Source organism: Ctenopharyngodon idella, chromosome 17, assembly GCF_019924925.1.
Source record: "Ctenopharyngodon idella isolate HZGC_01 chromosome 17, HZGC01, whole genome shotgun sequence".
Classification (NCBI taxonomy): domain Eukaryota; kingdom Metazoa; phylum Chordata; class Actinopteri; order Cypriniformes; family Xenocyprididae; genus Ctenopharyngodon; species Ctenopharyngodon idella.
In genome coordinates, this window is record NC_067236.1 from 22,531,347 (window position 1) to 22,556,534 (window position 25,188).

Sequence of the window (25,188 nt, forward strand, 5' to 3'; positions counted from 1 at the left end):
TTGCATCGTTGTTTACTATTGCTGTGATGTCATGTGAGTGATAGATTGTCCCGCCCTCACGCCAGTAAACACATCATCAGAGAAGAGATGTCACTGTAAGAAGGAGGGGAAGTTATTTTGATTAAAGATTACGAGGGCACATGAATAAAAAAAATATGATGTGCACGGATAAATCATTTTATTATAAATACTGCAATATTCAATAAAAATAGGAATGGTCAATTTTGATTTCATGGTGACTGTAATATATGAAATTAAGGCCTTTTTTACACCTTGTATTAAGATGCGTTTTGGTCGATCGGATCACAAGTACACGAGGGAGACACATACCCGTTTACACCTGGTGTTTTAATCCATCTCTTTTGTCCATTTTCAACTAGGGCTGAGACAATACATAGATTCTCGATTCACGATACATTTATTCTGTATCGATTCTGATATTTTCAGAATGTGTCGCGAATTGATTCTGAGCTTAGCTTTTAACAGCAGATGTCACTCTTTGCTTTAGAAACAGCCGAAGTCTGCCTGCTTCCAGTTCCTTTACACACAACACTTAAACCTAAAATTATCATTCATAAAGTTTGAAAAGGTTGAAACGAATTACAAGTGTGTTCGCAGTGGGCTGTGTTTACATTAATATCACATCATGAAAGCATTCTGAGCCGAGATGCAAGTATATTTAACCACTTACATGACTCAGCCGAACGCACAAGCGCTCTCCAGTACTCTTTTTCATGAGTATTTGAGTGTGCGGTTAAGCTAGCCTAGAGCGACATCTGCTGTTAAAAACTTGGCTCAGAATCGATTCCAGAGAGAATCACGATACATTCGGAAAATATCAGAATCGATCCAGAATAATCGAATCGCGAATCGAGAATCGATGTATTGTCCCAGCCCTACTTTCAACCCCTTCTGTCCTGATTTCTTCGAGAGGAGGGTCTATGAGTGGGTAAATCTATGGGCTTTTTCAGATCTTTCGATCTAATGGACGAAATAAGCTTGCACAATTTACATATGAACGCGACAGCAGACGATGGAAAAACATACGGAGAGAATCAGCTTTCATTTCTGCTCTGACAGCCACAAGACCGGCCGAACGCTGCGAGTGTGTGTTAGAAATCAGGAATGGTGAGCCAACATTGTGCTTGGCACGTTTTTTGTCTTCAAACCAAACTTGGGTCTTCAGCCGACAAAGTTTAAATCCCATCTGTGAGCGCGCTTCCCATAATGTTTACGCATCTTTTGTTGCTGTTTGAACACATTTGACCACATGAGCGTCTACACTACGAAAGCAATCCGGTCTAATGCGTTTTCGACTACCTCTGGAAGTCGTCAAAAGTGGTCAAGCTCAAAATGTTTTTAGACCTAGTTCACACCTATTTAGCGTTGTCCATTTGTGATCCGATCGACCAAAACGCCAACCAACACGTAGACACATGCACACAAAAAATAGAACAGGAACAGGTACAGTACGGTACAGTATAGTACGGTATGCAATTATTTCCATTTCGATTGTCAGAAGTTGTGAATGGTACCAAAATACCGAACTGTACCGTACCACTTTTTTGGGACCCTTCCGTTGGGGTACCTAGCACAGTAGTCTGGTACCTAAAGGGTGGAGCTAGACTCACTGCAGAACATTGATTGGTTGACAGAGAATTGTCACTTGCGCGTGCTACAAGGGGAATGACAACACAAGAGGCACCATTTTTAGATATACAGTTGAAACACAATACCGTGGCAACACAAAAAGATCTACTGGATGTCCTCTATTGTTGTTTACTGTGTCGTTTTCTTCTCGCGAGAATGACGTCGGTCGCTACTTTCCGGCATACACCATGCCTATCAAGTAAGGGTACTGCTGGCGGTGGAAATGCAAGCCGGATCAGGGTTTACCGTCCCGAATCGTACTGTACCGCTCGGTGGAAATGAGCTATTATTTGTCATTGATCCACTAGCTTTTATTAACAAATGGTAAACAATGTGTGAAAAGTTCCCACTAGAATATATCAAGGTTGTCAGTGTTTTTAGGTCAAAGAGGTAGATGATATTGATGACATTGAGGCAGATAATATCTTTCCAGCGAGGTCCTAATGTAAATGGCTTATATACCTGTGAGGGAGTGGATAAATGTAAAGCAGGAAAGTCAGCAGGAACAAGATGGGTTTTCTTGGAAAGGTCAGCCTGTCTCATCTCGCTCTGAATAACGCACCGATTTGATGGGCAGTTTTGGGTGTCTTATTATGTGTCATGTAATGGATTTCACAGCTTATGTTCTCACCTTTCACATTAACATGACTTTACCGTTTCTTCTCCACATTATGGCTGCCATTAGACACAATCAATCATGGCTGACCTAGCACCGCTCTTCAGTGTCATTTGCACAGTCGTAATGTATGAAGACCTTGAGTGTTTATAGCTTCACACCCCAGTGAAAGTAACCAGACAGACTCTGAAATGAAAGAACAAACGGCTGCCATCATCTACTTGTTTTTTGTCCCATTAATCTTCTGTGTGGTCGTAAACAGTGTGCGCTTTTATTAATATGGATAAATAGTGAAATAGGTCAGTGTAGGCCGTTATTGTTAGGCCAGTTTTTTCATTCGGCCAGAGGTCACAAAGTTGATGATGCTCATTTTGACTTTGCAGACGTTCCTGGCTCCCATCAGTCAAGTCTTTCCTGCTGAGGATGATGTAAACAAACATGTCGAAGACAACTGTAAGTATATAACTTCTTTGGGGTGCATCAGCAAATGGTATAATGTTAAATACTTAGGCTTATGATGTTCAGTGATATGCTCATATTTACTTGGCTTCCAGGTTCTCTTATGTACTTGAATGAGGCCACTCTTCTAAACAACATCCGTGTCCGTTACAGCAAAGACTTGATCTATGTAAGTCAAATGCCTGTTCTGAATTTTTGTTTTTCATTATTTCTATGCCTTTCCGAAGGCCAAAACTACTTAAGTATATGATTACTTGGCCAACACATAACATGAGCATGGTCCAGTTGTTCAAACTTAAGGTGTGGTCACATTAGCAAAAATGCACAGTTAAAAAAAGTTTTTTACACATTATATTATATGTAGAAACCTATAATCAACATATTTAAATCAATAGTTTTATACTTCATTGTTCAATTCAGTTATATCATTCGCAAGTTGCAATGCTTCATGGGATTGTAGTTCTTTCCTTTATTAAAGCCATAAATATTTAATACAGCCATTAATTCAGTCTTGTACTTTTGACTTTTTGTCTAATATTCAAATACTCTTTGTTTTAAATTAAAGTTTGTAATGTTGTGATAATGGTATGGCTGGTTTGCTACATGGATTATAGCTCTTTATTGAAGACTTTATTGAAGACTTTTTTTTTTTTTTTTTTTTTTAAATCACTAGGAGAAAATGAATAGAAAAAATATTTCCGGAACCAACTCTAGAAGTACTCCATTAGTTGGACGAACAGATAGTCCTGTTCCAAACTCAGACCATTAAATGAATAGTTTACCCAAAAATGAAAATTATCCCATGATTTACTCATCCTCAAGCCATCCTAGGTGTATATGACTATCTTCTCTCAGAATCAGAGTTATATTAAAAAATATCCTGGCTCTTCCATGCTTTAAATAATGGTAGTGAATGGTGCCATTTTATTTTTGAAGCCCAAAAAAGCACATCCATCCATCATAAAAGTAATCCATATGACTCCACGGGGTTAATAAAGACCTTCTGAAATGAAGCGATGCATGCTAGTGTCATAAGCCGGAACTTGACTCTCTTGTGAACGCACTGTTACCGGAAACCAGAGATTTTAGTCTATAAAGTTATAAATATGAACATTTTTCTTACAAAAATGCATTGCTTCGCTTTAGAAGGCCTTTATTAACCCCCTGAAATCGTGTGGATTCCTTTTATGATGGATGGATGCACTTTTTTGGACTTCAAAATCTAGGGTACCATTCACTCTCATTATAAAGCTTGGAAGAGCCAGGATATTTTGTAATTTAACTCCGATTGTGTTTGGCTGAAAGAAGAAAGTCATATACACTTAGGATAACTTGAGGGTGAGTAAATTAAGGGATCATTTTCATTTTTGGGTGAACTAACCCTTTAAGTTTAAGCCAATGTGTTGGGCTGGCTGGGATGCTCAAATGAACAGATTAATGTTTTTAAAGAACCATAACAGGCTCTTGCATTTTAAATTACACACATCACCTTCAAATATGTATACCAAATTGATTCTCTGATTAATTAAAGCCTCTTGTAATGAAACTACACTTTAAATTTCAACTGATTTGGGTCATTAAATCGTAAGCAAATGCATGATACATTCACATATTTTGCTTAACAGTGCCTCAGGGCACTTTCAGATTCATACTAAACCCCGCAGATCTCATTGGCAAGCATGCCTGCAGGTTACGGAGCTGATGGGCATGTTATTGTCGTGCTCCAGCGGCCCTTATTAGCCTCTCATCTGAGAGACGCCGGTCCGGCTGTCAGCACACGCTCATCAGCACAGCGCACAAGCCTGTCAGGAGACTGCCCAGGCCCTGCCCTAGTGTGACTGCACATCTCAGATGACCAAGCTTATCCTGCCCAGACGCTATCAAGTTGCCCAATGCACTTAATTAGGTCCTGTGAGGTAGCGGTGCTACGCATGCCGTGGCTAACCTGAAAGTATGAGGCTTTGAGTAACAGCAGTTAAAACATTGCTCTATGTCTGGGCTGTCCGACTTATGAACTTTTTGGTTTGAACTACCTGTTTGTCCAAAATATGGAAGACTGCGAATACAAACTCCAACAATGAATGTTTCAAATGTTATCCATCCCTGTGTTTTATTTCAGACTTTTGTGGCTAACATCCTGATTGCTGTCAACCCGTATTTCGACATCCCTAAACTCTACTCCCCAGAGTCCATTAAGAGCTATCAGAGACGCTCTTTGGGGACACTTCCCCCTCATGTCTACGCTATTGGTGAGTGGACATATGAATGTCTGTCTAATAGGACACTTGAGGATTCAGTTCTATGCACAAAGTCTTTCTTTTTTAGAATTTTTTAAGGTAACTGCAGTATTGACAGCATCTTGACAAACGTCTCTCTCTCTCTCTCTGTCTCAGCTGATAAAGCCTACAGAGACATGAAGGTTCTGAAGATGAGTCAGTCCATCATTGTGTCTGGTGAATCTGGTGCTGGAAAAACAGAAAACACAAAGTTTGTTCTCAGGTGTGATAACTCTGTCTACTTATGGAAGGATGAAAACACTTCTGTTAACTTGTCCTACATGTATACAAGGGTACAAATTAATTTATTTATTTGTTTAGACACACCTGCCAGAGATGAATAAAGACTTTTTATTTTTTTTTTAGATATGAAAATATATTTAGCATTTTTTTCATTGTGGTGACTTAAAGGATTAGTTCACCCAAAAATAAAAATTATCCCATAATTTACTCACCCTCAAGCCATCCTAGGTGTATATGACTGTCTTCTTTTAGACAAACACAATCAGAGTTATATTAAAAAATATTCTGGCTCTTCCAAGCTTTATAATGGGAGTGAATAGTAACCGAGATTTTGAAGCCCAAAAAAGTGCATCCATCCATTATAAAAGTAATCCATGTGGCACCAGGGGGTTAATAAAGGCCTTCTGAAGTGAAGCAATGCAGTTTTGTAAGAAAAATATACATATTTGTAACTTTATAAACTATATTCACTGGCTTCTGGTAATGGCCATACATGAGTCTAGTTCCAGCAGAAGACTGACCTCTGACCCAGCGCATGACGTACTTATGAACGCAGAAGCGCAAAGGGTAGAGCAAAACAAAACACTGGTCACAAATTAGAAGTCTAAAACAAGAATTTTTATACAGAAATGTCAGAGGATTTCGATATATAAGAAGAGAGGAGCTTGAGTTTGTTGCCCAGCCCTATTTGTTTATACCGCGAGAGGTATCTAAGCTTACGCTACTCCTACATCCTACATCCTACGTCATACGTCAGGTCAGAGGTCACTTTTTCACCGTGAGCCAACTTTCATTCGGATGTTTATTGGAAGCTAGTTATTATAGTTTATACATTTATAAATATCACTTCAAGGTATCCTGAATAAACTTCTGATGATAAATCTTCCACTTCCATAATGTTAGAAGAAGTGTTTTCGAACGCAGTGTCTCGTTCCCCTTCTCAGGGAACCATGGTTACATGTATTTTTGTATGTTGTATTTTGATCAAATAAATGCAGCCTTGTTGAGCATAAGAGCCTTCTTTCAAAAACATTTAAAAAAATCATACCATACATTTGAATAGTAGCATGTTGCAGTGCTCAGTAATGTTACTGGTAAGTAAATGTTTTATGTTTTATTGGACCAGTTTTGTCATTAATGTCATTGTGTCTTGATACTATATCTATTTAATTTCAGGTATTTAACCACATCTTATGGAACAGGTCAAGATATTGATGAGAGGATTGTTGAAGGTAGGTTCTCCAAAGACACTTAGAACTGGTTGTGTCTAGTGTTTGATTTTTGCATATGATGCAAAGAACTGTTTGTAATATGTCTGTTCCATGCAGCCAACCCCTTGCTTGAAGCTTTTGGAAATGCAAAGACGGTCAGGAACAACAACAGCAGTCGATTTGGAAAGTTTGTGGAAATTCATTTTAATGAGAAGGTAAACTTTGTCTTAGTCTGAAGACAAGAGAGTGGAAGACTTCATGTAGTTACTAATTGTGTTCACCATGTCTTCAGAATGCAGTTGTGGGCGGTTTTGTCTCTCACTATCTGCTGGAGAAGTCTCGGATTTGCATGCAGAGTCCAGAGGAGCGAAACTATCATATATTTTACAGACTCTGCGCAGGGGCATCAGAGGACATCAGGAACATGCTTCATCTAAACTCTCCGGAAAACTTCCGGGTCAGTTTCCTGTGTATTATTATGTATCAGAAAGCTGGAAATCATTTTACCAAGTCTAGATACTCAGTTCAGCAGGAAACTTTGAGACTCTTTGTTATAATTGGTCCAGTGAAAGCCATCTGACATCGGTGACTATAACAGACTGACTCAATGCCAAATGAAGTGGGGATGCATTTTATCAAATCGAATAAAATCCATTAAAGGGATAGTTCACCCAAAATGGAAATTCTGTCATCATTTAATCACCCTTAAGTTGTTCCAAACCTGTATACATTTCTTTGTTCTGCTGTACACAAAAGAAGATATTTGGAAGAATATTTGTAACCAAGCAGATCTCACCCCTCATTGACTACCATAGTAGGAAAAATTACTATGGTAGTCAATGGGGGGTGAGATCTGCTTGGTTACAAATATCTTCCTTTGTGTTCAGCAGAACAAAGAAATGTATACAGGTTTGGAACAACTTGAGGGTGAGTAAATGATAACATAATTTTCATTTTTGGGTGAACTATCCCTTTAATAACTTAGTTTAGGTCAGGGGTCTCCAAACTCGGTCCTGGAGGGCCACTGTCCTGCAGAGTTTAGCTCCAACCCCAATTAAACACACCTGAACCAGCTAATCAAGGTCTAATTAGGCATACTTGAAACTTCCAGGCAGGTGTGTTGAGGCAAGTTGGAGCTAAACTCTGCAGGAGTGGCCCTCCAGGACCGAGTTTAGGTTATCTGATTTCAAGCCCTTGTATATGTGAGATACCATGAAACTGTTGATGTGCCACTAGATGGCATATTTGCTTTACAATGATTGTGAATGTATTTCTGCAGGTTCTGTTCTCGTTTATTAACTTTCCTCATTGTGTGTTTGTGTTTCACTCAGTATTTGAATCGCGGTTGCACCCGATACTTTGCAAACAAGGACTCGGATAAACAGATCATGCAAAACAGGAAAAGTCCTGAGGTATGTAGAATCATCTTTGGGAATCTCTGGGTCGGTACCGGGATGAATCTTTTTCCTCCTTCTTGTGTGCTGATACAAATTTGTGACAAATGTGAAGTAATAAACAGCACTAAGCTAAGCTGTAGTAAAGATTTCAGATTCATTTTTGATATATGATCAAATCCTCACAGTTTCCTTTGTTCATGTAGTGAAAATTAAGACTAAGGGACACGCTGAATGAACAGACCTTGACCGCAGTCAAAATCTCTGAAGTTGCAGGATCACAATTTTGCTTCAAATAGAATTAGTTACATTAGCCTCAGAAATTAGTTCACGTCTTTGATGAATTATGTAAAGTGTAATAATTTCCATCGTTGTTTTGTTGTGTTTGCACACGGCCCTCTCTGGAGACTGAGCCCATCAATTGATGTTATTGTTATCAAGGGCCATTATTATAAATCATCGTTGTGTTGAATCCCTGTGGAGGTGATGAGATATTCATTAGCTGCTGTTTCTGCTGGTGCAATAGTTCATTTGCTAGCTCAACACCGTCTGTTTCACTACATTTTCAGATGAAAATCTGAGATTAGTTTCTTACCCCAAATTCACAGATGGTACCTTTTTTGTTGTTGGTTTTTTTTTTTTTTGGTCTCCTTTTTTTTTAATCATCCTTGAATAATTGAATCTCATAATGACTTTGGATATTAGGATATTTATGAAATCCATCTTTAATTGTGATTCAAATGAGATTTTTCTTTGCTCAGGCTCTGGTCCAAAACCTAGCGAGCTTAATAGGCAGTAGCCTTTTAAGACTGCTCTCTAACCAAGACTGAACCTCATAAGTGACTGACTTGGAACTCGCTACAAAGGCAGCAAGCCCACGCCGCAGAAATAGCAGTTGATGTTAAAGGCACAATATGTACGATTTGTGGATTAAAATATCCAAAAACCACTAGAACAATGTTATATATTTTGTTGACTTGTGTACTTACATGATCCCAGATGTTCAAATCCAGAGAAATAAGCAATTTTAACCAGGACATGGATTGAGTCCGTGCGTCGCCTATCAATGACATACCTGCGTTACCCTCGATTTCCGATGAGAAACCATGGAAACACCAAAGATGCTTTAATATATTACATGTTTTATTAGACAAGGGAACAACTGTTTGGATACATTTATAAACAGATTACACTAATTATTGTTATACAGCTCAACACGTTTAGTCTTATTGTTTGAATCTCGTTTTCTTGATTTTCCACGAGTACCATGTTTTACCATGCCTCAGAGAAAAACACTATTTTGTCAAGTGGCTAACATAGCATAATCAGATGCAGCTTTATTTTTAGTAACAGTAATACAGCATTTTCTCCATCATACAATATGTTTTAAAATTAATTGCGTGCCATTTAGCAACGCAAGCCATCCAGCATTTATTAATATGATATTCTACTATCGATCTAGATTACTGCAGTGTGCAACAAGTGTCTCACAGCAGCTGCCGAGCGAACGCACAGAGTAACGTTATAACATCATTTTCAACACACTCAAATGTATCTAATATGATAAACAGTGCTGCGTTACCCCACATACACTTGACCAGAGGAAGCGGAAATGGCAACTGCGGCATAATAAAAGCTCCAGTGCTCTCAAGCCGTGTGTCACACACATCTCTCATTAGCAATCGTTTCCAATCGTTTCAACGGCCTCGTTCAGCTCCCACAACGCTAGGCCCTGCTCTGCTTCATACTACAGTAATGTTAATAATCTCAACCATGAACATGATTTCTGCCCGAGTCCCGTTGGATTCTTTCCACCAGCTGTGAGGTGAAGACACATCTCCCATGATTCCACGCTCAATCTCAGCGTCATCAAGCGCCTTTGTTTTGAATAGGTGCCCTCTAGCGGCGAAAAATTACATATTGTGCCTTTAATAGTTAGAACGGAATGATACCAAGGACTATAGATCAAGATGGTGAACTCCTATTGCTTATAAATGAGAGAAACTGCAATATGGCACAATACATCCTGCCTTCTAAATAAAAGAGCCAATCACAAGTTGGTAAAGTCATTGCGTCACTGCAGCTGTCGTTACGAGCTCCGGTTCTCATAGAAAGCTGAGATTCGGGCTTAGGACTGCATATGCATATTTGCTGGTCTAGCCTGAAAAAAAAATAGCACTATTTGAGCATAAGAAACAACATTTATGGGACAGTTCATGTAAAATTTTGTTGCTGATTTGAAATATGTCACTTAATTGTGAGTTCGGCAAGCAGTTTTTGAGATTTCACGATACCCCCATTCAAATAGAAAGGACTTGGTCTTGGATGCCCGAAATAACTGCCCAGAGACGTTGCAAATATGGCCGCAGACTTTCCTTGAAAGGGACTTTGATGATACACTAATAAGCATAGAAATACGAAGCGCACATAAACATTGAGTACAATAGTTTTAAAACATTTAGCAATGCTCTTTGGTATTGAAATAGATTTCAGTGTATTTATGATTTTTGTTCAACTTGTTGTTAGCCATCTTGAATTAAATTGTACTCAATGCATTCAGGGATTGCCTTCTGAACAAAACATATATAAAATGTAACCTATACTGTTTTGAAAATTGCCCAGTGGTTCTCAACATTTTGGACTACAAAGCCTACCCTTTTCAAAGACAATTTTCAAAGGACCCCCAAAATATTTCTCGTACTTTTGCTGTAATGACAAAGCTGAGTATTTTCAGATTTATAGAAACTAGTAGCAGTATTTTAAAATAATTAAATAAAATAATTCTATTAATTTTGTGTCATTTGGGATTAGTTTATTTTTACTCACAAAAAGCAATTTCTCAGCAATGTCTACCCAATAAAATATTTTATAGCTTAACATAACTGGAAACATTTATATTCATGCCTTTTTTAAAATGACTTTTCCAGGTCTAGAAATCACACTTAAAATTCCCTCATACAGTACATCTAGGTTCTCCAAGACCGCGAGAACCCTGGGTTATGAATAAAAATGAGGGGGGGGGAAATAATTTTTATGCGTTTTAGCTTATTTTAAAGCTTTTGTGATCATTAAAATGCTGTCTATGTAGGTTTTGGAACAGAGATTCACTCTTCTAATAGCCGTTGTGTTTATGTCTGTAGTTTTCTAACTAATATTATGTGTCTTTGCCTTCCCTGATCTTTTTAAAATTCAGGATCATAAGGTGATGTTTTACCAGTTGTCCTCATTTCTAAATGCTTTTCATGCTTTACATTCTTTGGCTTTCCGGGGTTCTGTGCATGAAATTGATCATTAGTGTGTGCATGGGTCTGCAAGCTGATATGCATGAGGCTTTCTCTGTGAAATAAGTAGTTTTGTAAGGGGTGCTTGTGGTTATGGGTATGAAACAGCTTTTAAGCTCTAGTGTTGGTCAGAGTGATGTGATCTGCTTTTTCATTAGACTACAGATTATCGATAGTGACTTAAAGACATAAAAAAAAAGAAAAAAAAGTCATCTACTCACCCTTGTATCCTTTAAACACAGAGAAGTTTTCAAGAATATTTATGTTGCTCTTTTTCCCATACAACAGCAGCATAAAGCGTTCCTCAAATTGAAAGTAATTCAAGTTTAGAATGACATAAGGGTGAATAAATTATGACAAAATAATCTTTTCTTTTTGAAATATAATATAAAAAAAGAGAAGTTCTGGCACACTCTGATCCTCAGGTGTGGTTTGTTTTCTTTTCCTCCTTTTAATCAGAGATCTAGATCTGTATACAGTCCTTCAGTATGCGTTTCTGATCTCTGATTTCAGCTGCGGTGCCACTGCGTATCTTTCTGAGGCACTTGCGGAGTGTGTGACCTGTAGTTATTGTTGATTCTGGAACCGTGTGTCTTGATGGTCCGTTGTGTTCGTAGCACGGGAAAGTGGGTGCTCTGAAGGACCCTCTGCTGGATGACCTGGGAGACTTCAACAGGATGGTGGCGGCCATGAAGAAAATCGGCCTGGATGACACAGAGAAGCTCAATCTCTTCAGAGTGGTGTCTGGCGTCCTTCATCTCGGCAATATCGACTTTGAAGAGACAGGAAGCACCTCTGGTAGCCATTCATATTAGCATCTGTACTGTAAATAAATACAGTAACACTTTAGTTTAGGGTCCAATTCTCACTATTAACTAGTTGCTTATTCGCATGCATATTACCAGGATATTGACTATTTATTAATACTTATAAAGCAGATATTAATGCCTTATTCTGCAAGACCATATTCTACATCCCATAATAATACCCAATACCTAAACTTAACAACTACCTTACTAACTATTAATAAGCAGTAATTGAGTTTATTGAGGCAAAAGCGGTAGTTAATAGTGATAATTGGACCCTAATCTAAAGTGGAACCAAAAATACCTACTTAAACATTATCCAACCTCATTCGACATTTGCAAACAATTTTGCCTTTATTTGGTGCAAACGTTAAGTAAATTTACTTTTTTATTTAGTGATCAGAACATGTTTATATGGAAGGTTGTTTCCGCCACTAAATAAAAAAATAACAAAAAAAATAACAAATGCTTTTTATCTCACAATTCTGACATTATAACATGCAATTGCAAGTTTTCTGAGAAACACTGTCAGTTTTTTCCCCCTCACAACTACACACTATATCACGCAATTGCGAGTTTATATCTCGCAATTCTGACTTTATATCACGCAATTCTAACTTAATATCACACAATTCTGACTTTATATCTCACAATTCTGACTTTATATCACGCAATTCTGACTTTATATCTCGCAATTCTGACTTTATATCTCGCAATTCTGACTTTATATATCACGCAATTCTGACTTTATATCTCGCAATTCTGACTTTATATATCTCGCAATTCTGACTTTATATCTCGCAATTCTGACAGTATCATGCAATTGTGACTTTATAACTCGCAATACTGACTTTATATCATGCAATTCTGAGAAAAAAAGAGATGGGATTTATTGCTTGTTGCTTTATCACGCTTGGTTCAGAAATACTTGGTTTCCTTCAGGTTAAAAGACTTCAAAATGTGACCAATTTTGCTTTTATACAGAATTTGCACCATCTTCAGTCAGGGAAGAAATTTTCACTGTTGTCTAAAGTGTTATTTTATTATTTTTGAGCTCATGCACATGTGCTGATGTTCTCCTCATTAAACTCCTCCACACACACACATACACACACACATACACACACACACACACACACACACACACACACACACACACACACACACACACCCCTCCTCCAACTCAAAAGACCTCATTAGAGAGCTGCTGAGGGGGTAAGGGGGCTCTTTCTAGTGTTGCCAGACTTCTGGATTTGTTTTTCTCTTCTGATGAAGGTATAACACCTTTTACTGCTCTGGCCTGCTCCATTTCCCCACTCACAATGGAGATGCTGTCCTGAAACACCTTTCAGCTAGAAAACATGGAGCCTAATGTTATAGAGGTCTTACAGGAGACCTGAAGACTATTATGTATGAGCACATATTTTTGGAAATGGCAGAGATAGGAGATTGAAGGAGTGTGCTTTTATAGATTTATTTCCACACTTTTAGCTCTTAGACAGTATTGATGAGTCAAAGTCATGAATCTCACACAGTGAGGTAGTTTTAGTTTGTATCTATTAGTTTTAACGAGGAACATGTTTTTAATATATGAAGTTTTTTGTAGGCATGAAGTAAAAAATGACAGTGTGACACAACTGTCCTGATATAGACCTTATTCACAGCAGTACCATTTTTGATTTTTAACGGGAATGAAAGCGAGGCTGTGAGAGATAGACCTACATCTCTTCATTGGGTTGTACTGTTATGTAATGGGTTTTGGATTGTTCTGCTGATGAAACACTGCAAACATATCTTTCCAAGAAGTTTCAATATACAATAAATTCCAGACAACATGAGCTGTGAAAAATTTATAAGTGATCTAGGAGCTTTATTTAGCTTTTTACAGTGGATGCCATTGAAAACACAGTAAATCTATCCCTCACAGCCTCGCTTTCATACCTGTCATGACGCTGCTCTGAATAAGATCTATAATGAAGAGAAAAAATTCTGACTTTATATCACACAATTCTGACTTCATAACTCGCAATTCTGACTTTATATCACCCAATTCTATCTTATAACTCACAATTCTGACTTCATAACTCGCAATTCTGACTTTATAACTCGCAATTCTGACTTTATAACTCGCAATTCTGACTTTATATCACGTAATTCTGACTTACAATTAAGAATTTTTTTATAATTAAGAACGAAAGAAAACTTTTGGTAGTTTGACAATCTTTTATTATGAGGAGAAAAAAAATAATGCAGCAATAAGAAAAAAAACAAAAAAAAAAAAACAGTAATATGATAAAGAGGACTCCTGTAGACATCATTTGTCAAAAAATCAATAGGTCTTTTAAAATATCAGATAATTTGACCTTTTAAATTTGATTTTTATATGTATATATAATATTATACCTATTGAAAATTAGAAATGAAAAAGATTTTTCAGTAACACTTTGGTATGGGGAACACATATTCACTATTAACTATGACTTTTGCCTCGATAAACTCTTAATGTACAGCTTATTAACAGTTGTTGCAGCGTTTAAGTTTAGGTAGGATTTAGGGATGTAGAATATGGTCCTGCAGAATAACGCATTACTATGTTTTTTATAAGTACTAATAAATAGCCAATATTCAAGCTAGTAAGCAACTAGTTAAAAGTGAGAATTGTTCCCCATACTAAAGTGTTACCGATTTTTTTTTCCTTTATCTTAGTCTGTAAGAGACTTGATTTGTCAACAAGGGAACAGGTCATTAACAGCTACAAAAGTATCAGTACATTGAAACATTTAGAATTCTTTGATGTCTAGACGTAGCATTAGAAACGTGATGAGACACAGTTTTAAGATGGCCATTAAAAATTTCCATGTGGTCTCAGGTGGCTGCATTTTGAAGAACCAGTCCAGTCAGACTTTGGAATACTGTGCTGAGCTACTCGGCTTGGACCAGGACGACCTGAGAGTCAGCCTCACCACCAGGGTCATGCTCACCACTGCAGGGGGCGCCAAAGGCACAGTCATCAAGTGAGTGACCCCATATGTTTACCTTAACATCTGCTCAGCCAGTGACCCGGGGGCAGCCTATTTTGTTTTAGTTGCATTCAAACGATGATCAAAAGACAAATCAAAATTCAGACAGATCCCTGCTTGGTACCTGCCACACTCTCCTCACATCTCTCTCGTCTTCTAGTATTACATTTCATCATTTCACCCCATTCACATTCGCATGACTGTTAAATGAATCCTCCGGTCGCCCGCTCACAGACGAGAGGAGAGATGAAAATAGCTAATCGCAGCTTTTCCATTAGAGATGTGGTCAGTATAATCAAATGTGGCACAGACTAAATTGGCTGAGGGGCCGTAATAGTCTAGTTGCCATCGAAAGTCTTCTGCATTTAAACGGATATATATATATTTTTTTATCTTTACGTAAGAGAGGAGGCCTTGCACGACTAGGCTGAGGTATCAAGGAGCTTTTTCCACACTACTACTTCTCCTCCTAATGGTCAAAGATAAGACTCAGGTTTGCAAGTTTGTGAAACAAAAGCCCAGTTCTTCTCAGCTTTCACCATGTAAAACCCACAGTCCAATTACTGCACACACCAATTGTCAAAGGGGAGAGGAATTGGAAAAACTCGATTGCCTCGATTGAATCGTATTCTCCGTTCTCCGTCGCCCAGGTGGGGTTTTATATTCTGTGGCGTCTGAATGATAGGGCAGCGCTAGGTGGATTAATATTTAACCAAGCACAGATGCTGGACTGGGAGTGTTTGCACTGCATGAATAATGGATGTTTGTCTGAGGGAGTGGCCTGGGGTCTTTTAGGTATGATGAGAATCAAAGTCGCAGGAGGTTTCACTGCCCTCCTCATTTGACTGCGAACAGATGCACAACCACGTACATATGCAATATGCGTTTTATGGAAAAGTATGGAGACTATATTCAAACAAGGCTACGGTGACCCTTGCAATTCACACCGATAGACACCGAAGAGGGCAGCAGCTTGTGCCTGACAGAGCTTCATTTCAGAGCCGCATTGTGTTTTTTTTAAAAATCCTGTTAAACGCAACAGAGCAGGTGACATTGTGAAGGAAGCCTCTTGACTCACACGCTACAGAGGGAATACACTAATGGCATAAAAGCGAGTTAATGAAAAGCAATCTCGCAGACTCGAGATCGTAGAGATTATTGTGAGTCAAGACCAGCTTTTATTAACTGTGCAGGCAATAAGAGTCACACAGCAGGTATTCCCACAGCGGGACAGCGTCTTCAAGAGAGCAAGAAGGTTTTATCACCCAGTTCTGAAGTTTCAGATGGTCGCCGGTATCCGTATGCCTCCCGAGGATAGCACTGTGCCTTGTGATTATGAGCTGTTTTGCTTTAACAGGCGTGTGTTATAGAGATTTATTGTGTTTTCATGTAATATCGCTGGGCTGCTGCATTTCGAGCCCTTTAAGCTACACCGGGATTTCAAGTGCTGTTTGTTTTGCGTATATACATTTATCAAAGTTTCCACTGACAAATAAGTTTAATTTTTTTTTTTTTTTTTTTTTTTTTTCAGTTTAATTGTGTAATTAATCTCCAAGAGGACAATGAAGTCGGTTTTTATACACTTCAAGAAAATGAAGAAAAGAAGTATTTTGGAAAAAAAAAAGGTTTTGGGTTAAAAGTATAAAAACTAAAAAAAAAAAAAAAAAAAAAGTTTTATAAACTAGGGCTGGGTAAAAATATTGCTTTCTTGATTTTAATCAATTCTCATTTTTACGAACCGATATCGATTCTTAAATCCCATGAATCGATTAGTCTAGTCTGTTTTCAGTTGATAAATGAACGGAGCATTGTAGCGCACCTCCCATCCAATAAATGTGCTTTGTTACTTTTGATATGAAACCAAGTCTCAGTTTTCAAATCTGTCCATTTTATTACGAAATTCAAAAAATAAACCATTTTGGCGCTGTTTAATGTGGCGTGACAGTAGCGCCTCAGGTTCAATACAGGTGGCAGTGTGAGCGCACGTGAGCTAATCATATCTTCCGGTTTAATACCGGTTACAGCGCGAAATAAACATGAATGAACACCCGAAGATATGTTAAAAGATACAGTACAACTTACCGAAATCCGTATCCTGTCTCATGTAATCACTCAATCAGTGTTTCAACCTCGGAAAGACGTCAATAAAACAGCTTGTACACAATGTCACGTAACGTCACATTTACCTCAGAAAAACTATATTCAGTGACCATAACTCGTTAGTCAGCTAGAAAAATTAACTCTAGAGAGGAGTATTTTGCTAAATATATGCACCGTATCACATATTGATTGTAATTTGTAATGTTCTTCAATATTTAATGCATGTTTGAGTAAATCGGTTACGTTTTTATGACAGCCACCATTTAAATGTTTATATTTAAAAAAAAAAAAAAAAAAATGCATTGTAGAAATATAATTATGTAATTGTAAAGTTAGTATTTTAAATTTATTATTATAAACACTTCCTTGAGTGTAATTTAAGTGTTTGTATACAAATCAGCTCATTTTAACCTTCAATATTAGGTAATGTAGTACCAACTGACTCCCATGTATAGTTTACTGCATTAGTTGAGAGATTTATTTTATTTTTTTTCCTTGAGAAAATTTGCCATGTACTGTTCCTGATAAATATCCAAAATAATCAATATCGAATCGAATTGGACCCTAATCGAATTGCAAGCTTGTGAATCGAAATCGAATCGAATTTTGTGTCAATACCCAGCCCTATTTTCTTGCATAGTCTTAGGAATTCGTGTAATTGTCATTTTTGGAAAGAAGAAATCACGCCTTTAGCACTCAGTAAATCAAAAAATTGTCCCAATTTACCTTTGTCCCAATAAATACAAGCAAGGGAACAGCCTCCCCAAAAAAAACCAATTTCCTCTTGTATATCGTTACCAAACAATTTCACTAACACATAAATTTTAGCCTGTAAAGACCTTAATCATATTCGTTTGTCCTCTGTATAACTGTAGAAACACATTATTGTTGGGTCAAAATAAAGTCAGAGGAGATTTTTCAGAAGCCTTGAGCGTCTGCAATCATAATGCAATTGAGAGGCAAATAAATTAAATTTTGACTCAAAATTATTTCTAGTTGGTGTTCTGCTTTCCCCCAAAGTGTTTTTCACATACTTTGCTTGGAGTGCTAAAACAGCAACTGTCTTAAGAGTGCAAAGTTGGATGGAGTAAAACAGAATGGACATGTATTGATGAGGCGGCATTAGCAGAAGCCCTGGCCCAGATTTTGACTCCTCCTGTCCCACTTTGCTCCTCTCCAGGGTGCCTCTGAAGGTGGAACAGGCCAACAATGCCCGCGATGCTCTCGCCAAAGCCGTTTACAGCCGGCTCTTTGATCATGTGGTCAAACGGGTCAACCAGTGCTTTCCCTTTGATACGTCCTCCAACTTCATCGGCGTGCTGGACATCGCTGGCTTTGGTGAGCTTGTGAGATAGCCGCAGTGGACGGGTCACTGAATCTCCTCATTTACCTGTTCTCAGTGGCTCTTAAATTTTCAAACATGTCAACCAGATGCATCTGAGAAATGAGACCACTTTGTCTTCAATACAGTGAGCTCCAAACATTTGAGACCGCTTGCGAAACATCATCTACTTCTATTATGAAATATCTATTATATTTCATTATGACCACCATTTTTTGATTTTGATTGGGAACATAGAAGTAGTGCAGAATATTTCTTGTTCATTTTATGTTTTAATGAGTATTAGTGTCATTTTGTTTATTTATTTTTAATCCTAAAACCTTTTTTAGGATTAAGATTGTGATTCACAGATTTTCAGTGTTGTCTCAGACTTTTGGACCTTAATGTATGTAGCGACAGAGTTCTTTCTGAGCTATTTTGACTAGCTTGAAGCACTTAAAGAAATATTCTTGGTTAAATATAATTTAAGAAAAAAAAAAAAAAAAGGTCAAAAATTATAAAAAAGAGAGATGTCAAAGACAGAAATGCGCTTTTTATAGGATTAGTTCACCCAAAAATGAAAATTCTGTCATTAATTACTCACTTTCATGTCGTTCCTAACCCGTAAGACTTTCGTTCATCTTTGGAACACAAATTAAGATATTTTAAATAAAATCTGAGAGCTTTCTGTCCCTCCATTGACAGCTACGAAACTACCACTTTGACCCTTCAAAAAGTTCATAAAGAGATCGTAAAACGAATCCATATGAATTATGCAGCTTAGTCCAAATTTTTGAAGAGACTCGATCGCTTTATATGATGAACAGATTTAATTTAGACTTTTATTCACATATAAACATTGATCAGCAAACATAAACAGAAGCTCAACTGAACCTGCTTCACTTGCGAGAACAATAATGCATTACTAAGTAATTAATTACTGTAATTTAAGTACTTTTCCTTTGAAAAAGTAAGGGATTACTCTTATTTTTTCAGTAATTTAATTACAGTTACTGCTGATGTAATTGCATTAAATACCGTTTTGACTATAGAACAAATCTATATAAAACAATAGTGTATTTAACATAACATAAAAATGTAACTTTTAATCTTTAAATGTATGTTTTTAATGTAACCTCTCTGTAAATACTTTGATCAGTTCAAGAATAATTTATGCAATTTTATATTATTTATTTGAATGAATTAAAAGAGCAGTTTCATCTATCTTTATAATGTTCAACTGGTCAAGGTTGATATGGGATTTAGAAATAAATTAATATTGCAATACTAATCAGAGAGAGTAATTAGTTCAGTAATCTAATTACACTATTTAAGATGTAATTAATAGCTAGCAATTAATTACATTTTTAGAGTAACTTACGCAACACTGGGTAAGCATACAATACAATAGACATCATATCTCCATTTTAAGTGCATTTTAAGTCTTTTTTTCTACAAACTAGAATTATTTCTCATGATAACAGATGCTGTCTGTCAAAAGAGATTAGCTAACGGTAACCTGAAATAAGGTTGAGAATATGCAGTAGGATTAATGATAATTGGTTCTCACTAACAGTGTCTCTGTAATAGTGTAACTGTTAAATGCCTTTAGAGACATACCTAGCGCATGAATCATAAAATGATTTTTTTTTTATATTCCTATTCAGAGTATTTCGAGCACAACAGCTTTGAGCAGTTCTGCATCAACTATTGTAATGAAAAGCTGCAGCAGTTTTTTAATGAACGCATACTGAAAGAGGTGAGTCATGAATGTTATTGGGATTTTTAGTATCGATCAGTGACTCATAACTATGCCCTCCTTAAAACTGACACATGAAGCTATTTTATCTGTATTCTTCTTTCATTGTAAGCACACAACTCTTCTGATTTAACTTCTTTTGAGATTCTCTTGTTCCAGCAGATTAAGTTAAGCATTTTGCCACTTTCAGCAAAAACCATGTTTAGTTTTTTTTTTTTTTTTTCTCTCCCCAGGAGCAAGAGCTGTATCAGAAAGAAGGCCTGGGAGTGAATGAAGTTCATTATGTTGATAATCAGGACTGCATAGGTCAGTGTCCCTTTGGCAGTGAATATTAATGACCTTCCTCCATTCCAGTCATTACTGGATACACTACGGACCTTAAATATAATGGAGTCCTCCACATGTGGAAATGCTACGGTCTCTAAATCCAAAATGTGTTACAGCGCAAATGTAATTTCTTGCCTTCAGATATCAACAAACTGTTCCAAATGACAACATAGTTATTTGTATACATTGCCATGTCTGTTACTCTCTGGACAAAACATGCCGAAGATGAATATTCCAGCAGAAATGCATGCTGGGTGCCTGAGATAACACAGGAATGAATCCTGAGAGGGACCTCTCTCACTCTTGAACCCTCTGGGGAGGGTTTAGGAGATAAGATGAAGAGGTCACACTGTTTTAGTTTTTTGTTGCCGGCTCTAAAAGTGGTCACTCGAGCAGTGCAGTCTGACCCGAATCACCCAGTCAGAAACAGAAAGTCAGTTCAATCTCAGGACACACTGTGAAATCTTCACCGGTTTCAATGAAAGCAAATACCATCACTAGACCGAAGTGTGCTGTCTGGAGCTATCAGAACCAATGCCTTTTTATCATTTTAGTCTACCTGTATTTTAAAGTGTCATGAACCCCCCCCCCCTGTTTTAGCCTGGTCGTTCACACCTCTGAGTTGAAAAAAAGTCTCAAGAAATGGGCGTGTAAAGCAGTGGAAAAGTGGGAGAGTAGAGGGTGGGGAAAGGGGAGACAACAACCAATAAAACACAGACTGGCAAAACACTCATTATACAGACACATGAATATTAAAATAGGACCACAGAGGAAAAACTCCCCACAGGGGTTGAGGGCACCTTGATGCATTTTAAAAAATATAACCCATCCATATATGACAACAAACTCCCAACAACGAGGGAGAAATGCGGAAGAACATTTAAAGGGGTTCTTGATTATGATTTCACTTTTTTAACTTTAGTTAGTGTGTAATGTTGCTGTTTGAGCATAAACAACATCTGCAAAGTTAGGAAGCTCAAAGTTCAATGCAAAGGGTGATATTTTCTTTTACAAAAATCACTTTTTAAGGACAAACCGCTGGCAGGGACTACGACGAGCTTCTTCCCGGGTTGGTGACATTACAAACATCAAAATTTACATAAACCCTGCTCCTGGGAACACGCAACAAAGGGGGTGAGACCATGTTGAGCTGCTTTAGAGAAGAGGAAGAGTTGTTGTCACCGTCATTTTACACCGTACTGCTTCACAAATGAGGGTCAATTCAACGCTGGATTTGCACAAAAGATTAACATGACGGCACATGCTAGTCAATGAGTTGAATAAACTCCAAAGCAACTACATAAATTTATTCACTAACCATTCAGAAACGTCCAGTTTCATTCTAAAAGTTGTAACTTCTTCCTGAGTCTCTCCATCAGTGTCGACTCCGGTTTGAACAATGTAAGGCTGAACACCGTTACTGACAATCCTCATTTTGGCTGCGTGAGATTCTCCAGCTTTGTTGTTGTTGAGCAACCGAAGCACGAGCTGTTAAAGCTCCGCCTTCTTCTGGAAAGGGGGCTGGGAGCAGCAGCTCATTTGCATTTAAAGGGACATGCACCCACTCGCACCCAAATAGGGGCAAATTTGACAAGCTATAATAAATGATCTGTGGGGTATTTTGAGCTGAAACTTCACACACATTCTGGGGACACCAGAGACTTATATTACATCTTGTAAAAGGGGCATAATAAAAAATTTGTTTTGGGGTTTCATGACCCTTTAACCCCTAACGACTTATCGAAGATCTTCCTCCTCTGCATTGCAAAAGAAACCACCTGTGTTTTGCCCAAGCTGTCAAAACTCAACAGCTTGTTTGAGTTTGCACAGTATGCAGGTGGCTTAACATAACATCTTGCTTCTGATGCGGTGTCTGTGGTGCAAAAAGTAGGAACGCAGCACCTGCATCACAGATGTCACTTCTGTTCCGAGGGGAAAATCTTGCTTTTCTGTTTGCCAGCTCTGCTTTTCGTATTCTCCTGATAGTGATGCAACACATGTCCTTGTGACTTCCAAATGGACGCACAGGTCCTTTCCCTGCATGTCTCCTCATCAATCACCTCACATTTATACTCGGGTGTCTGCTCATGCAAATACATGACTGCGCTTGCGTCCGCACCTCTCTCACATGTGCACGTCTCAGATGAATTATGCATACAACGGGTGCCTTCGCACTGATTATCAAAAAGGTCCGTGTGTGCCCACCGACTTTGCATTCGTCCATTAAACTTGCTGAGTTCTGCTTCACTTTGGATAATACCTTCTGCAGGGGGATTGAATATATTAATTTACTATTCACCTCATATTCGTTCGCATGGAAAGTTTCTGTCATCAGTCCCGAACTTCTCACTGTGACTTTGCTTTGCAGATCTGGTTGAGGCAAAGCTGGTGGGTATCTTGGATATTCTGGATGAGGAGAACCGTCTTCCCCAGCCCAGTGATCAGCATTTTGCAGAGACAGTTCACAGCAAGCACAAAGATCACTTCCGTCTCACTGTAAGCTATGGTTTGGTTTTTTCCAGCAGCCAATTATATATTTAGCAAAGAAAAGCTGGCAAACCTGCAGAGTACTTTTTTAGCTCCTCAGTTGCTAAAAAAAATAATACTTGGTTCTAGACACTAAATCAAATTTCACTTTTTGCATTTTGATTGGGCCTTCAGTGTCATCCTGAAGTTATCTTAAAGGATTGTTAAATAGTAGCCGAATATATTTAGTGGAAGATGGAGTAATTTTCCTTTAATTTTCCTTTTGACCATAGATGTCACTGAATCTCATCTCAGCACATTTAATAGTGATTCACTTATTAATCTTGAAATCAATATTTGAAATCAATTCCATCTGAAGAATTTTGAGATTAAAGGGTTAGTTCACCCAAAAATGAAAATTCTGTCATTAATTATTATTTAAATTAATTAAATACCCTCATATCGGTCCACACCTGTAAGACTTTTGTTCATCTTTGAAACACAAATGAAGATCTTTTTGATGAAATCTGAGAGCTTTCTGTCCCTCCATAGACAGCTACACAACTGACACTTTGATGCTTCAAAAAGTTCATAAAAAGTTCGTAAAAATAATCCATATGAATTGAGTGGTTTAGTCCAAATTTTCTGAAGAGACTCGATCTCTTTATATGATGAACAAATTTAATTTAGGCTTTTATTCACATATAACATTTGTAACGCAGTCACTCCTACTAGACACATTGGCAGGTTAAATTTTAATTTATATATAGCCTCAATATACATTTTTCAATTGTAATCTTTTAAAAAGGCATCTGAAATAATAAACTAAGAGCAATGTTGTCAAAAATATTGATTTTTCGATACATATCGATACTGAAATATCTGAAACGCTGTCAAAACTCATTTTCCGCAGAATAGACACAATACCAGCTGCGCTTTCTCGCTCTCCAATGGCGAGTTGACACACAAACCCGCCTCCCCTCACTCATTCGTTTTATTTGCTCCAGATGAATATGGTTGGTGTTACAGGGCTTGAATTTCGGTGTTGGGATTGCATGTATCGCAGATTTTGTGCGTGAGCATTAAGCCTCCTCTCAGTACTAAATTGAGTTGTTTTTCGCTGCTTATAGTGCTTAAACAGTCAAATACACACAAAATAATGTTAATTATTGCCGGTCTTTGGCGAGTAACACAGTCAGTTATGTTTTAACGCATGTGTAACAGTATAATGGATCCATGTGTCAGGTCTTGAAGTGACAGCAGCCTAATGTACCTGCTGCCAAATTATGTGATAATATTAAAAATATCTATGTGGCAGTTTTTTCCCATGGGTGGCTAGTAACTTTGGAAAACCACAAGCCAAAGTGGCTGGTGAGCAAAAAAGTTAATGTCAAGCCCTCAATGTCAAAATGCATAATAAGGCTCCATTTTCTTTATGTGAAATATTAATTGTTGTTTTGTTTCTTTTGATTTTATGGGATTTAAATATGACCTGGACATTTTTTTTAACAGTTTTTATGTGATTCACCCTGATATTCAATCAATGTCAAGACCCAAATATGAAGGAAGTCATAAAAATACAGTTGCAAAGATGGATTTTGCTGTTTTTTCAGGTGCCCAGGAAGTCAAAGCTTACAATCCACAGGAATTTGAGAGATGATGAAGGTTTCATCATAAGACATTTCGCTGGTGCTGTGTGCTATGAGACTGTAAGGTCCCAATTCACTCATTTCATTCTGAATCCTTTTATTTGTAGAACGCATCTTATTGTTTTAGTTTTATAACGTGACAGTCTTTAACATAGGTTAATTAATTTCTGACTTAGGGGAATCCCTTTGGTAAAGTTGTTGGGTTTCTATGAGGTTGTGTTTATTTCTATGCCCTGTGGATTTTTGTGCGTGTGTGTGTGTGTGTGTGTGTGTGTGTGCGCGCTTGTATGGTGTACGTGTGTGAGCAGACCCAGTTTGTGGAGAAGAATAATGACGCCCTCCACATGTCTTTGGAGAGCCTGGTGTGCGAGTCGAAGGACAAGTTTGTCCGGGATCTCTTTGAGAACAACTCCAATTCCAAGGACTCAAAACAGAAGGCTGGCAAACTCAGCTTTATCAGTGTGGGAAACAAATTCAAGGTGAATCTATCCTTTAGCTTTGAACTTATATTCTCATGATAGCCAGAAAATACACATTGTCAAAGGCATTAATAATTCTGAAGATATGACAAAAAAATTTAAGCCCTCAAGGCTACAGGCTTTTCTCAGAT

The 25,188-nt window shown here is 37.7% G+C and overlaps 1 protein-coding gene across 7 annotated transcripts in view; it reads left to right on the forward strand.

The window, feature by feature from the left end:
• Positions 1–25,188, forward strand: part of myo6b (myosin VIb) — a 73,148-nt gene that overhangs the window by 10,463 nt on the left and 37,497 nt on the right. For all 7 annotated transcript variants that reach the window (XR_007925818.1, XR_007925817.1, XR_007925816.1 and 4 more), the window contains exons 3-18: positions 2,650–2,719; positions 2,821–2,894; positions 4,845–4,974; positions 5,119–5,224; positions 6,421–6,476; positions 6,573–6,670; positions 6,748–6,912; positions 7,787–7,867; positions 11,748–11,928; positions 14,806–14,950; positions 18,237–18,394; positions 20,045–20,136; positions 20,370–20,442; positions 22,832–22,959; positions 24,543–24,638; positions 24,887–25,057. Coding sequence is in view for 4 of the 7 variants with exons in the window: in XM_051867093.1 (XP_051723053.1) it covers positions 2,650–2,719; positions 2,821–2,894; positions 4,845–4,974; positions 5,119–5,224; positions 6,421–6,476; positions 6,573–6,670; positions 6,748–6,912; positions 7,787–7,867; positions 11,748–11,928; positions 14,806–14,950; positions 18,237–18,394; positions 20,045–20,136; positions 20,370–20,442; positions 22,832–22,959; positions 24,543–24,638; positions 24,887–25,057 (1,824 nt within the window). In the remaining 3 variants the exon portion in view is untranslated. The remainder of the gene's footprint in view (positions 1–2,649; positions 2,720–2,820; positions 2,895–4,844; positions 4,975–5,118; positions 5,225–6,420; positions 6,477–6,572; positions 6,671–6,747; positions 6,913–7,786; positions 7,868–11,747; positions 11,929–14,805; positions 14,951–18,236; positions 18,395–20,044; positions 20,137–20,369; positions 20,443–22,831; positions 22,960–24,542; positions 24,639–24,886; positions 25,058–25,188) is intronic.